Genomic DNA, 16359 nt, shown 5'->3' with positions numbered 1-16359 from the left:
ACCCAAATAAGAAATGAGATGGGCAATATTACAACAGACCCAACTGAAGTTAAAAGAATCATATCTGACTACAATAAAAAATTGTACTCTAATAAATTTGAAAACCTAGAAGAAATGGATGAATTCCTAGAAACACACTACCTACCTAAACTAACACAAACAGAGGTAGAACAACTAAATAGACCCATAACAAAAGAAGAGATTGAAAAGGTAATTAAAAAATTCCCCCCCAAAAAAGCCCTGACCCAGACAGCTTCACTCCAGAGTTCTACCAAACTTTCAGAGAATAGTTAACACCAGTACTACTAATGGTATTTCAGAGCATAGAAAAGGACGGAATACTACCAAACTCATTCTATGAAGCCACCATATCCCTGATACCAAAACCAGGTAAAGACACCACAAGAAAAGAAAATTACAGTCCTATATCCCTCATGAAAGTGATGCAAAAATCCTCAACAAAATTCTAGCTAATAGAATTCAACAACATATCAAAAAAATAATTCACCATGACCAAGTGGGATTCATACCAGGTATGCAGGGATGGTTCAACATTAGAAAGACAATTAATGTAATCCACCCCATAAATAAAACGAAAGACAAGAATCACATGATTTTATTAATTAATGCAGAAAAGACATTTGACAAAGTTCAACACTCATTCTTGATAAAAACTCCCAGCATAATAGGAATAGAAGGCAAAATCCTCAACATAATAAAGGGCATTTATACAAAGTCAACAGCCAACATCACCCTAAATGGAGAGAGCCTGAAAGCATTCCCACTGAGATCGGGAACCAGACAAGGATGCCCTTTATAACCACTCTTATTCACCATTGTGCTGGAAGTCCTAGACAGAGCAATTAGGCTAGATAAAGAGATAAAGTGCATCCAGATTGGCAAGGAAGAAGTCAAAGTATCTCTATTTGCAGATAATATGATTTTATACACAGAAAACCCTAAGAAATCCTCCAGAAAACTACTGAAACTAATAGAAGAGTTCAGCAGAGTATAGGGATACAAGATAAACATACAAAAATCAGTTGGATTCCTCTACACCAGCAAGAACATCAAAGAGGAAATCACCAAATCAATGCCATTTACAGTAGCCCCCAAGAAGATAAAATACTTAGGAATAAATCTTACCAGAGATGTAAAAGACTTATACAAAGAAAACTACAGTACACTTCTGCAAGAAACCAAGAGACTTAAAAAAAGAAAAAAGAGACTTACATAAGTGGAAAAACATACCTTGCTCATGGATAGGAAGACTTAACGTTATAAAAATGTCTCTTCTACAAAAAGCGATCTATACATTTAATGCAATTCCGATCCAAATCCCAAGGACATTCGTTAAGGAGATGGAGAAAAAAATCACCAACTTCATATGGAAGGGAAAGAGGCCCTGGATAAATACATTACTGAAAAAGAAGAACAAAGTGGGAGGCCTTACTTTACCTGATTTTAGAACCTATTATGCCACCACAGTAGTCAAAACAGCCTACTACTGGTACATCAGCTACATAGACCAATGGAACAGAATTGAGAATCCAGACATAAATCCATCTAAGTATGAGCAGCTGATATTTGACAAAGGCTCCAAAACAGTTAAATGGGGAAAAGACAGTCTTTTTAACATATGGTGCTGTCATAACTGAATATCCATCTTCCAAAAAAATGAAACAAGACCCGTACCTCACAGCATGCACAAAAACGAGCTCAAAATAGATCAAAGACCTAAAGATAAGATCTAAATGATGAAGATCATGGAAGAAAAATTAGAGACAACATTCGGAGCCCTAATACATGGCATAAATATTATACAAAACATTATTAAGAATGCAGAAGAAAAACTAGATAACTGGGAACTCCTAAAAATCAAACACCTGTGCTCATCCAAAGACTTCACCAAAGGAGTAAAAAGACTACCTACAGACTGGGAAAAAGTTTTTAGGTATGACGTTTCCGATCAGCGTCTCATCTCTAAAATCTACATAATACTGTAAAAACTCAACTACAAAAAGACAAATAACCCTATTAAAAAATGGGCAAAGGATATGAAAAGACACTTCACTAAGGAAGACATTCAGGTAGCTAACAGATATATGAGGAAATGTTCACGATCATTAGCCATTAGAGAAATGCAGATCAAAGCTACAATGACATTTCATCTCACTCCAACAAGGCTGGCATTAATCCAAAAAACACAAAATAATAAATGTTGGAGGGGCTGCGGAGAGATTGGAACACTTATGCACTGCTGATGGGAATATCAAATGGTGCAAGAATTTTGGAAATCAATTTGGCACTTCCTTAAAAAGCTAGAAATAGAACCACCATACAATCCAGCAATCACACTTCTCGGAATATATCCTAGAGAGATAAGAGCCTTTACATGAACAGATATATGCACACCCATGTTTATTGCAGCACTGTTTACATTAGCAAAAAGATGGAAGCAACCAAGGTGCCCATCAATGGATGAACAGAAAAATAAATTATGGTATATTCACGCAATGGAATACTACCCATTGATAAAGAACACTGAGTAATCTGTAAGACTTTTCATAACATGAAGGAACCTGGAAGGTATTATGCTGAGTGAAATTAGTCAGTTGCAAAAGGACAAATATTGTATAAGACCACTATTATAAGAACTTGAGAAATAGTTTAAACTGAGAAGAAAACATTCTTTTGTGGTTACAAGAAGAGGGTGGGACGGAGGGTGGGAAAGTGGTATTCAGTGATTAGATGGTAGATAAGAACTACTTTAGGTGAAGGGAAAGACAACACACAATACAGGGGAGGTCAGCTCAACTGGACTAAACCAAAGCAAATGAGTTTCCTGAATAAAATGAATGCTTCAAAGGCCAGCGTACCAGCCGCAGGGGTTTGGGGGCCATGATTTCAGGGGACATGTAAGTCAATTGGCATAATAAAATCTCTTAAGAAAACATTCTGCATACCACTTTGAAGAGTGGCATCTGGGGTCCTAAATGCTAGCAAGCAGCCATCTAAGATGCATCAATTGGTCTCAACCCATCTGGATCAAAGGAGAATGAAGAACACCAAGGACACAAGGTAATTATGAGCCCAAGAGACAGAAAGGGCCACATGAACCAGAGGCTACATCATCCTGAGGCCAGGAGAACTAGATGGTGTCCGGCTAAACAAATGACTGCCGTGACAGGGAACACTACAGAGAACCCCTGACGGAGCAGGAGAACAGTGGGATGAAGACCCCAAATTGTCATAAAAACACCAGAATTAATAACCTGACTGAGACTGGAAGGACCCCAGTTTTAATGGCCCCCAGACCCTCTGCTGGCCCAGGACAGGAACCATTCCCGAAGCCAACTCTTCAGACATAGATTGGACAGGACAATGGGTTGGAGAGGGATGCAGGTGAGGAGTGAGCTTCTTGGGTCAGGTGGACACTTGAGACTTTGTAGGCATCTCCTGCCCCAAGAGTAGTTGAGAGGGTATAGGGGCTTAGAAGCAGGCGATATGGTCATGAAAAGAGAGAGTGGAGGGAGAGCACGGGCTGTCTCATTAGGGGGAGAGGAATTGGGAGTATGTAGCAAGGTGTATATAAGTTTTTATGTGAGATACTGACTTGATTTGTAAATTTTCACTTAAAGCACAATAAAAAAAATTTTTTTAAATCTAGCTCTTCCTGTCATGTTTAATATTTTCCCTTTATTATTCATTTTATCTTGAAAATACTAGGGGATTCAGAGGTCATACTTAGTAAAATTAACACTATGTTGAATTTAGCTGGACACCAAAATGCCATGGCATAGTCACCCATGTTTGGCAGGTATCAGCTGAGCTTCCAGGGTAAGATAAACTAGGAAGAAGGACCTGAGAGTTTACTTCTGAAAAAAAAATTAGCCAGTGAAAGTTTATGAATATAATTGGAACATTGTTTGATATAGTGCCTAAAGATGAGCCCCTCAAGTTGGAAAGGCCTCCAAATTGAATGGGGAAGATCTGCCTCTACAAAGTGGAGTTGACCTTAATAATGTTGATGGAGTTAAGATTTAGGGTTCTTCATTTGTAATGTGGCATGACACAAATTGCAAAGAAACAGCTGCAAACATTCATAAACAATAGGAACATGGAATGTACGAACTATGAAAATAGGAAAATTGGAACTCATCCAAAAGGAAATGGACTGCTAATGATTGATATCCTATGCGTTAGTGAGCTGAAATGAACTGGTATTGGCCATTTTAATTGAGATAATCATAAGGTCAACTATCCTGGGAATGACAAATTGAAGATGAATGTCACTGCAGCCATTGTGAAGAAGAGCATTTCAATATCTTTCCTGAAGTACAACACTGTCAATGATAGAATAATGTATGTCCACAAGGAAGACCAGTTAATATGACAATTATTCCAATTTATGCACCAAGCACTAATGACAAAGATATGACCAGGGGCATATTGTGGAACAGACCTTCATTTGCTCACATGCAAGTTCAAGTTGAAACCAAAGAAAATTAGAACAAGTTCGCAAAAGTCAAAGTATGACCTTGAAGTATATCTCACTTGAATATAGAGACCATCTCAAGAATAGATTTGATGCATTGAACACTAACGATTGAAGACCAGACGGAATTGTGGAATGACATCAACAGCATCATACATGAAGAAAAGACGAGGTCATTAAAAAGACAGGAAAGAAAGAGAAGACCAGAACGGATGTCAGAAGAGACTCTGAAACTTGCTCTTCAACTTAGAGTAGGCAAAGTGAAAAGGAGAAATGATGAATACAAGAGTTGAATGGAAAATTTCAAAGAGTGGCACAAGAACACAAAATAAAAAATGATAATGAAATATGCCAAAACTTGTATTTAGAAAACCAAAAGGAAAGAACATGTGTGGCATTTCTCAAACTAAAAAATCTGAAGAAAAAATTCAAGCCTTGAGTTTCAATGTTGAAGTGTTCTACAGGGAAAAAAAAGGACACCGGAGGCACAGCAAAGATTGTGCTGTGGCCCAGCTCAGGCAGTGTATTGTTCTTTTGTACACAGAGTCGCTATGGGCAGGAACTTACTTGATGGCACCTAACAAACTAAACTGCACATTCAATGATTTTTAGTAAATATGTAGATTTGTACAACCATCCCTACAATCTATGTTTATAATTTTTAAATAACCACCAAATATTTCCTTATGCCCATTTGCATTTTAATTCCTGCTCCCACTCCCAACTTAAGGGAAGCACTGCTTTGCTTTCATTCTCTAGAAATTTGACACTTTCACACATTTCATATAAATAGAATCGCATATTATATAGCCTTTGGCTTCTGAATTCTTTCACTTAGCACAATATCTGTTATTACCCAATCTTTTGCAATTGCAGTCAGCGTTTTGCATGACGACAAGTGAAAATAATTTGCAGTTTTGTTATACTCAAGGGCTTTTCACTGACAATTTCCTCATGTCTGATAATGGTGATGTGCACTTTCACAATAGAGTTAGAGTGGGACATAGGCAGTGTTAACCAGGTCTTTGAGTGATTATGCAACCTTCTCAAACTCTGAGTGTTTCAGTTTTATTCTTGGAGGAAGAAGAATGAGAGCCTTGACTCAGGTTATCTTAAAGAAAATTCCAAAAACAGGACTTAACTTCACGTAGTCCATGAAACATTTCCCAAAAATAAATCAATTTCTTGCTGAAACAAGGACCTATCAATGTTTAAACTGTCTCAGAAGATTGACAGAACTTAGATTGTAAACAATATAATTTTATTCAGTAATAGAAAGAAATGGACTATGCATATATACAACAAATTAGATGGAACTTAAAGGCATGCTGAGTGAGAAGAACTGAACTCGATGTTTATATACTGTATGATTCTTTTTTTTTATCTTGGAGATGACCCAGTTGTAGAGATGGAGAGCAAATTAGGGACACAGGTGGTGGTGGAAGGTGGTAGGTGAGAATACTGTTGCTGATAGTCGCTATCCAGTGGATTCCAATTCATGGTGACCCCAAAATAAGGTATTATGAGGGTGTTCTTTTTGGCTTTGAAACAGCTTTGTGACTGATTATGGTGGCTGTTGCAACAAATATATTTAACATGAGATCAAATTACATAAAACTGTGCACAAAGAGTTGGCAGTTCAAATCCGCCAGGCACTCCTTGGAAAATCTATGGGGTAGTTCTACTCTGTTCTATAGGGTCACTATGAGTCAGATTCGACTCGAAGGCACTGGGTGGTTTTGGGTTATGCACACACACACTCATACACAAAAATAAGGGCCTGTAAATCTTGTAAAAGCTAAATAAAGCCTTAAGTCTAGTTGACATTATTATACCAATGCCAATTCCTGGCAGTGCTATTGTACTGCAGTTATGTAAGACGCTGACATTGAAGGAACCTGGGTGAAGAGTTCAAGGGACTCATGTTTTTGCTACTTCCCATAAGTCTGTCATCATTTCAAAATTTAAAATCTATGAAAAGTTAGTGCCAAAAGGTGAAAACAATCTAAGTGTTCATCAATGGTTAAAAGGATAAACAAAAAGTGGTACAAACATACAATGGAATACTACTCAGCCATAGAGAGGAATGAAGCCCTGATCCATGCTACACATGGATAAACTTGAAAACCTTAGGTATGCTCAGTGAAATAAGTAAATCACAGGACAACTATTGTATAATCTCACTTATATAATAAAAATAGGCAAATATATAGAGCCAAAGTTTATAGTGGTTATTACAAGTTCCTATAAATTGTTCCTATAAAGGTGGAACAATTGTTTAGGAAGCAGTGAGTGTGCATTTATAGTGATGGGAAATTTGGCATATTTTCTTGAACTGGAAGACATAAACAGTGATTTTTCTTATACATTTGATTTTAACCTATTAAAAGCAAAGACTTATTAAGTCAGAACAACCCAAAACAATAAATTTTCATGAAATAAAGGAGCATTATTGTATTAAATAACTTTTAAAGGAATGATAAACTCTGTAATCAATGAGAAAGTATCATTTTGCTTTCTTTCTATAAATATACATAAACACTGATTATTTAAAACTACCTATGTTACCTAGGTGTAATTTTCAAAAACATTATTTCTATTTATGTCCTTGTCAAGGACAGCAGAGGCTCCTTTGTCCTTTGCCCTGAGAATTATATAATCCCTTGTGGGAAGTTTACATTTACTATTTCAATTCAGGGCGTAAACACAAACACCATAATTTCTTCCCTGCAGAAGTCATCGTGAGGGGAAGGTCCTAAGGGAGAGCTATGCTGGATTTCTAACCAGGCCAAAAGAATTAAAAGCTCTAGGTGAATGCCATGTGCTCTATGACATGCTGACTCTGTTGTCAAGTCTGTGGTTTCCCTGCACACACCATATTGTCATATTTATAACTACAAATTTCCTGTGTATCTCAGAATGACTCTTGGCACATTCAGGCTGTGAGATCTGTGCTACAATCCTCTTACCAGTAAAGAGAGAAGAAGATCCTGTGACTACATGTGGTTATAATTGGTGTCTCCAAAGCCAATTCTTCCTCCAGGATAGTGGAGGTGAAATCCACATAAAGAGTCAGGACTAAGGTCTTCCATGAAGGAAGGGTGAATTAATCAAGTTTTACCCTTACTCACTCTCTATGTTGCTGAAAAAGGAGAAATTTATTTCATAGCAAGACACTCATAGGCATGCAACGCTGCCTCTACTGCTTGCACCCTTCTCAACTTACTCTGTGTTGGCTTCATCCTCAATCCCATAATAAGACAGCAAGAGCAGTTCCAAGTGGCACATCCAGTACAAAGCAACATCAGAGGAATAAGAACTAAATTTACTAAATTTATTTATTGAAGTCTAATATTTACATAGAAGTATTTACATACCGTAAGTGTATAACTTGATGAATTTTAACAAACTTGACTACTAATGTAACCGGCACCCAGATTAATTGTTTCTCTTTCATGCCCTCATACATATGCTGGGAAAGCACATCTTCCTTCCTTTCTTCATTGTCTGTCCAGCTGGGATGGAACAAAGAAGGAGAATGTGTAGAAACACCGAGGTATATATTCGATTATAAATATTAGGCTACTAAGGATCTCCACAATGCTTCTCACCCTTTTTTGACTTCAAGAATTGTTTTAGAAAGACACCTAAACATCCTATAGACAGTGAAGGGACTTCTTTCCAGGAAGGAGAATATCAATATGATCTCCTCTGTAGTGAAGTTCTGTTCTCATTGATGGTCATCACAGAGAAACTGCGGTGTTGAGTATAGTGATGGAAACATGAGTAGGAAGCAGGAAGTAAAGGGCCAGATGAATGAGAGGGACAGATAGGAGAGGCTTTCCGACTCTCCATGCTCATCATCAGGTAGACTTGTACCTCAGCGACCCCATCCTTATATTTTCTAGTAAAGACAGAAGCAATTGTTCACCACAAGTTAGCTCATGAAAACAAAATATAGCATAATTGAACTGTTGAGTGATGTGCTTGGCAGTACATTCAGACTCCATGAAGCAAAGGAAAACTTGAATTCCACCAATAAGAGTCCTTTTGTAATGAGTGTGTATGGGTCAGGAGAGAGCTGGGTTCTCTACTAATGAAATTTTCTGTTTTCCTCACAGATTTCCAAAACTGAGAATGCTTGCTAGAAATGACTCCTTAGTGCCTGAATTTATTTTTTCTGGATTAACAGATTATCCAGAACTCCAGCAAACTCTCTTTATTTGTTTCTAATGAGCTACATTGTCACCATGGTGGGCAATCTTGGCATGATATTCCTTATCGGGATAAATTCTCACCTTCACACCCACGTGTACTATTTATTGTTCAATCTACCCATCATTGATCTCTGTTACTCTTCTGTTTTCATCCCCAAAATGCTTATGAACTTTGTAGCACACAAGAATAGCATCTCCTATGTTGGGTGCATCATCCAACTGTTTTTCTTTCTTTCTTTCTTTTGTCATCCCTGAATGCTATCTGTTGACCTTGATGGCCTATGATCACTATGTGGACATTTGCAATGGGTCACCATGTCCCATCAGGTGTGTTCTGTGCTGACACTTGCTGCATATGCCATGGGATTTGCTGGAGCCACTGCCCATGCAGGCTGTATGCTTAGACTAAGTGTCTGCAATGCTAATATCATCAACCATTACTTGTGTGACATCCTCCCTTTCCTCCAACTCTCTTGTACCAGCACCCATGTTAACAAGGTAGTAGTTCTCATTGAGGTGGGTATCAGTATTACAGTACTTTGTTTTACCACCCTAATTTCTTATATTTTCATCCTATTAGCATTCTTCATATCAAGTCTACTCAAGGATGATCAAAAGACTTCAGCAGCTGTAGCTCTCACATCATTGCTATTTCTCTTCTTTTTGGGGTTGGCAGCACTTATGTATCTTAAGTATTCTTCTCCTGAATCTATGGGCCAGGGTAAAGTTTCATCTATTTTCTACACTAATCTGGGGCCCATGCTTAACCCTCTGATCTACATTTGAAGAACAAGAATGTCAAAGTAGCCGAGGAAAGCCTTGATTAAAATCCAGAGGAGAAACATATTCTAACTAGAAGCAGTGGTAATGTAAAGAAATTCAAGCATTTCAAATTTTTATTGGTATTTTTCATGAGATTTTTTTTTTATAACCACGTTGGCTCTACGGATTGTGTTATGTATGATTTAATAGACTCGTTTTTATCACTTCTCTTATAGCTAATCTTGTCTCATTCTTTGCTACTTTCTCTACTGCAACTCTCAAAAGCTTAATGAATAACTAAAAGTGTGTTCATAAAAGGAACATCTACACCAACTATTTTCAATATTGTTTCATGTCCCTTCTGTCTTCTGGTCTATTCTTAATCTGAATGAATCTAGTGAGTTTCATAAATCACCTAAGGTAAACATTATGCTGCAGCTTGCTCACCTAAACACGGAAGTGCCAAATATAATAAAATCATTCTCATTCTTATTAATACTGTCACTGTTATAAAACCCCAAATGAAACTCGTTGCTGTCAAGTAGATTCTGACTCATAGGTCCTATAGGACAGAGTAGAACTGCCCCATAGTAGAACTGCCCTTTTGGTTAGCAGCTGAACCACTGCAGCACCAGGGCAGTAGTATTTAGTGATATGCTTTCATTTCAAATTGTGTATGCAGTTTAAAATAGGACCTAATCCTCCTATTGTTCTATTTAACCTGTGCCTCTTCTTATTATTATTCTGACTTATCTTATTCTCTTTTGAAAGCGGCAAAATCTGTACCACATTTCCTCAGCTTCTGAGAGGGTCTATCAGCCCAGCGCATTTGATATTAAGGATAATCTTTGTAACTCTTTTATTGTCAAAGACATCATTAACAGAAGATGATGAGAGAAATAATATGTATGTATCTCTGTACTGGAAACCCTGGTAGTGTAGTGGTTAACTGCTACGGCTACTAACCAAAAGGCCAGCAGTTCGAATCTGCCAGGCGCTCCTTGGAAATCCTGTGGGGCAGTTCTACTGTGTCCTGTAGGGTAGCTATGAGTCCGAATTGACTTGATGGCAGTGGTTTTTTTCTTTTTCTTTTTTTTGGTTTTAACTCAGTATTCCAGTGGGGGTGCAGAATGTTTTATATGATAAAAATTGTATTTAGTCTCACCTGCAATGGCAGCAAATATTTTGAAAAAAGGGCATACTTTTCTTATTGTGAATTTTTGTTATTTATCACTTAAAGGAAAACACTGTACACTAGGTTAGATGAAAGAGTTTAGCTGTTGTTTTACTTATCCAATAAGGCTGTTCATAGACAAATAATAATGTATATTAGTACTAATATGTTACTAAAAATGTTTTGTGAACTTACTTATATCTTGTATCGCCAGTAAGACAATAAACGTCACAGAGACTCTTTCCTGTAATTCCCTTATTTTCCCTTTCGTATATTTAGAGTATCTGATACACTGGAAGGTCAAGAAACATTTGTCGAGTAGAATTTTCCTGTATCAATAGTGATAATAATAAATTTATTGTTATAGATAATAATGAATAAATAAATAACAATAGTAAATGAATCTCAAATAACATTGAGGTTTGCTTTTTCTTTTATGCTCTCTAATACGGTACCAAAATAATGTCATTGCATATTTTTAGTTTTATTTTATTTAAACTTTTTATTTTACAGAAAAAATTAAAAATACAGAATTTCTCTAAAACTTTTTATCCAGCTTCTTACATAAACACAATACTATTATCAAAATCAGAATATCACCAGTAATTAATATATAAGCCTTATTAAATATTATCAATTATCCAATAATAGCCTTAAATTTTTTTTTCATTGTTTTTATTGCAGTAAGTATATGTATAAAAGAGCCCTGGTGGTGTGCAGTGGTTAAGAGCTCAGCTGCTAACCAACAGGTTGGCAGTTCAAGCCACTCCTTGGAAACCATATGAGGCAGTTTTACTCTTTCTAACAGGTTCCCTATAAGTTGGAATTGACTCAACTGCAACTAGTTTGCTTTTTGGTTTTATATATATATATATATATATATATATATATATATATATATATATATATATATATATATATATATATATAAAACAAAATGTTTCCCTTCTCAGTATTTTTTACAGTGGCATCTTTGTAGTAAATTCAGTGACATCAATGACATTCATCATGTTATGCAGCCATCACCACTACCTGCTTCCTAATATTTCCTTCCTGCTTAACAAAAGCTCAGCACCGTCTAAGCCAGACTCCCTCTCTCCACCTCCCACCCGCTTAACAAAAGCTCAGCACCCTCTAAGCCAGACTCCCTCTCTCCACCTCCCTGCTACTCTAGTAACCACTAAAAAATTTGATCCACACAGCAACCCAAAATCAAACATTGTATTTAGATGTTATGTCTTTTTAGTCTCCTCCCAATTGTTATTGTTTGTCGGCCCTTCTCTTGCATGATACTTAATCTTTTAAAGAATTCTCACCAATTTTGTTTGTAGAATGTCTCTTAGATTGGATTTGTCTGTTTTCCTCATTGCTAGTTTCAAATGCATCATTTTCGTAAGAATATCAAAGAAGTGATGTTGTGATCTTCTTAGTTTATAAAGTGTATCATTATTGATGATGTTAACCTAAAAATATATTTTTATTGTTGTAAAAACATGGGTAATACAACATTAGCCAATACAACATTTTTCACCTGTATAATTCAATGAAACCATCAATCGTGTTGTGTGACCATCACCAATATCCATTGCCATATTTTCCATTCCCATGAACAGAAACTCACTGCTACTTATGAACATGATAGTGAGTGCATGGTGAACAGCTGCTGTAGTGTATGTGTTGTCATTTCTAGAACAGATTAATAAGGATCTAGATATACATTATGCCCTCAATCATTTGATAAATGCATTCTTTTTTATTTTGATCAGAAAAGAGGATCATAAGGAGTTTGCATTCAAGCAGAAGGGGTAATATTAGGTATTTACAGTTTTTTCTTAGGCTATGCTATCTCTTCTTCCTCTGTCATGAGATATTTTGAAGACATCTAAACCATCTTGGCATCCTACCAAACATAATATTAACCTTTTGCACTGATGTCATATTAGGTAATACAAGCAAGAGACGGCTAGTAAGTTGGAGGCAATGATGAGACACATGCACTCCAAGAAATGGAAAGTAAAACCTACAAAGATTTAGGAACCCGCCACTTCAATTAAACTTGTATGTGTTCTGTGCTCAAAGGCATGCTGGGATATCCTTTCCAAAGTAAAAGAGAAGCTGTTGCATCCTCTGTCTCAAAGAAGAGTTAGGAAGGCAACATACTCCACTCTTAGGAATACTCATATACTTGTAACATGAAAGTCAGTTCATACAAGTGGGACTCAGAGCAGAAAAAGCCGCTGCAGCAGGAAACTCTGCAGCCCTGCACTAGGGCCATAAAATCCAGCAGGCTTTGTGCTATTGAAGTTGTTTGTGGTGGGAAAAGATGGAATGTGGAGTTTACGGCAAGCCTTAGTGAGGGAATCACTATACAGGCCCCTGGAGACATTATTTGACATATCTGGACTGCTTATTGGGAACTGGGTTCTACCTGATCTCCATGTCACAAGTTACATGGCACCCTAGATGGAAATAATACCTCTGGGTTCAATTCCAACATAAAAAGAAAGCACCAGTAGGCTGCATGAGAATGTAGCCCATACACAAAAGTCATACAACACTGTTTCAGCAGCATTGCTTCTCTTGCTGGCACTTATGGCTCTGTCTGGGTTTGTATATGCCCACTGAAGGAACAGAAATCCTGAGATGATTTGTGAATGGGTCTTCTGAATGTGGGTGCAAGGTGAAAGACATTTAAGAATGTCCACGAAAAACAGTAACGAGAAAAAATCTCCCTAAAAGGAGTTGCTGTGAGTGTGATATAAGATTATTCACTTTTAATATTCACTTTTTATAGTGGAGGATGCGACCTGAGGTGAGAATATAGTTGGCTGTCACAACTGGGAGAGGGGTGCTACTGGTATATAATGACTAGAGGCCAGGGATGCTGTCCATCCTTTAATACAGAAGCCAGCTCCCCACAACAAAGAATTATCAGGTCCAAAGTGACAATTGCGGCAAGGTTGAGAAACCTAAGATATACATAAGGAGAAACGGAAGAGGCTAAGACTTAGCAGGCTCTTTGTATGTGCTGGAACCCTGGTGACACAGTGGTTAAGTGCTCGGCTGTGAACCAAAAGGTTGGCAGTTCAAATACGCCAGCACTCTTTTGAAACCCAATGTGGAAGTTCTACTCTGTTGTTTAGGATCACTATGAGTCAGAATTGACTCAAAGGCAATGGGTTTTTTGTTTGTTTGTTTTTGTATGTTCCAGACACAATTCTAATCCTTTAACTGATTAATCCATTTAACACAAAATTAAGACACAAAGGTCAGACGAGTTAAATCATTTGTCGAAAATACCACATTTAGGAAGTGGAGAAGTCTGGCTTTAATTTTTTTTTTTTTGACTTGAGGGCTCACTTTCTTGACCACTTTGCTACAACATCTCTTTATTCAGGTGCAATCCACAGCACGTACTGTGTTAAAGCAATCATTTAATATTTCACTACTGAAATCCTCCAGACTTGTAGGAAAGCACTTGAAAGGCAAATGACTATGCCCCTGGACCTTCCTTTTTAAGAACTGTACATAGACTCAGAGGATAATCAGGGGAATGACAAAGGAGGCCACTCATTCCCCTGTTCCAGGGTTTCAGAATTCCTGGTTGTAAATTATAAGCTGAGTAGAACACTGAGTCTCAATGGATCCAATATTAGTTTTATGACATAAGATGCAAAGACAGGCTCAGTAATTTCTATCCTCAAGAGGCTCATCAAACTTGGGAGGAAATCATGAGGAGAGAATAATTTCTGCATTTCTTGTCCATTTCTCCAGAACTACAGGGCATGAAATATAGTCCCATTCAAGCCAGATGACTGTTTTGGAGGCTCATACAAGGTTGTTGTTTTTCTCCTTGTAAAGGAAGAGCACCTTCTGGGCCAGTTCTCAAATAGAAATCATGGAGAATACCTAAAATCACTCTTCTAGCATGTCAAAGGCTGAGGACTGTGCTGATGGTTATTTCCTGCTTTATCATCAAATTTTGTTCCCCCAAGGCAGTGTTGAGGAAAGTCCAGGAACAGTGAAGCCTACAGAAATAGGAAGGAGAGTATTGAATCAAGTCTGCCTTGATAATTTCCTATCAAATCCTCAATTACATGAATCAAATGTTCTGGGAAACACGACTATTTATTATTCCTTTCACTCCTAATCCTTAGGAGGAACGAGCTAGGGCATACTACTGGGGAGAAAGGAAGAAATGATGTGCAGAGGCTTTGGGAGTGTACCAGCATTCTTTGTGCTACAGAGACACACAGTATGGATAAAAAGAAGGGGAAAATGGGGAACCCACAGGAATCACCATAGGAATCAGGCTTCTTAGATGCCTTATTCTGGGTCTTCAGATAATTCCGAGCTTGTAAACCTGCAGCTCCAACTCTCTCCATGGATACAAAGAGTTCTTTGCTAATGTCCCCTTCTACCTCTGTTCCCACAGGTCACACTGGTGAAGTGAATGGCTATGACAAATGACTCTTCAGTGATTGAGTTTATCCTTTTGGGATTAACAGATCATCCTGAGCTCCAACTGACCCTGTTTTTTCTGTTGTTGGTGAACTATGTGGTCACTGTGGTGGGGAATTTAAGCTTAATTAACGTGATTTACCTGAATTCCCACCTTCACACTCTCATGTACTTTTTCTTCTTCAATCTGACCTTCATTGATTTCTGCTATTCATTTGTCTTTACTCCCAAAATGTTGATGAGCTTTATTTCAGAGAGGAACATTATCTCCTCTGTGGGATGCATGACTCAGGTATTTTTCTTCTGCTTCTTTGCCAACTCTGAATGCAATGTGTTGACAGCCATGGCCTATGATCACTATGTGGCCATCTGCAAGCCCCTGCTGTACACAGTCACCATGTCCCCTAAGGTCTGTTTCCTGTTGATGTCTGGTTCATATATGATGGGATTTGCTGGTGCCATGGCACACACGGGGTGTATGACCAGGTTTATCTTTTGTGACACCAACATCATCAACCATTATGTATGTGACATCTTCCACCTCCTCCAGCTCTCCTGCAGCAGCTATGTCAATGAGCTTATCGTTTCCATCAATGTAGTTACAGTTGTCATAACATCTAGCCTCATTATCTTTCTCTCTTATGCTTTGATTCTTTTCTATATTCTTCACATATCATCATCTAAGTGTTGGTCCAAAGCCTTCAGCACCTGTGGCTCCCACATAATAACCATTGGTCTATTCTTTGGATTTGGAATGTTCACTCATGTTAAACCATCATCTATTGGGTTTGTGGAACAGGGAAAATTTTTCTCAGTATTTTATACCAATGTGGTACCCATGCTGAATCCCTTTAACTATAGCCTCAGAAACAAGGATGTCAAACTTGCTCTGAAGAAAACTCTGAAGAGAATTACAGAGCACAAGCAGAAGTGCTCCTTTAGTGCCTGACTCCATTGCTATGTCTTTTTCTTCTTCTCCTCATCCCTTTTTTCCTCTTCTTCTTTTTCTTCTCTTCATATTTCTAAAGTATTCTTTGAGAGATTATTCTCTAGTATCTTTTATTTTCTCATCATGCACTGTAACTATGAGGACATTTTCTAGGACTCCAGGGCCATTCCAGTCCTATTGTGACCCAACCTGATCGTTTTTCCTCATATCAGATGGAGACACTTGACTGATTTCCATTCTGTGGGAAGAAGATAGTGCCTATCATTTATGTGTGTATGTGTGTGTCTTTCCCACCCAA

The 16359-nt window shown here is 37.6% G+C and overlaps 1 protein-coding gene across 1 annotated transcript; it reads left to right on the top strand.

Annotated features, from left to right (window-relative positions):
• The first annotated feature begins 15092 nt into the window (after nt 1-15092).
• Nucleotides 15093-16061, top strand: LOC126061118 (olfactory receptor 143-like). The gene has a single exon (XM_049857461.1). The coding sequence runs from the start codon at nt 15105-15107 to the stop codon at nt 16059-16061; it is 957 nt and encodes a 318-aa protein (XP_049713418.1). The 5' UTR covers nt 15093-15104.
• The last annotated feature ends 298 nt before the right edge of the window (nt 16062-16359 follow it).

The sequence above is a fragment of the Elephas maximus genome, chromosome 17 (assembly GCF_024166365.1).
Source record: "Elephas maximus indicus isolate mEleMax1 chromosome 17, mEleMax1 primary haplotype, whole genome shotgun sequence".
NCBI classification, from domain to species: Eukaryota; Metazoa; Chordata; class Mammalia; order Proboscidea; family Elephantidae; genus Elephas; species Elephas maximus.
The sequence above is the reverse complement of the archived record's forward strand: the minus strand, read 5'-3'. Positions and strand labels throughout refer to the sequence as shown.

Coding starts and splice junctions, on each gene's coding strand:
- LOC126061118 (XM_049857461.1), top strand. CDS start 15,105: ATGGCTATGACAAATGACTCTTCAGTGATTGAGTTTATCCTTTTGGGA.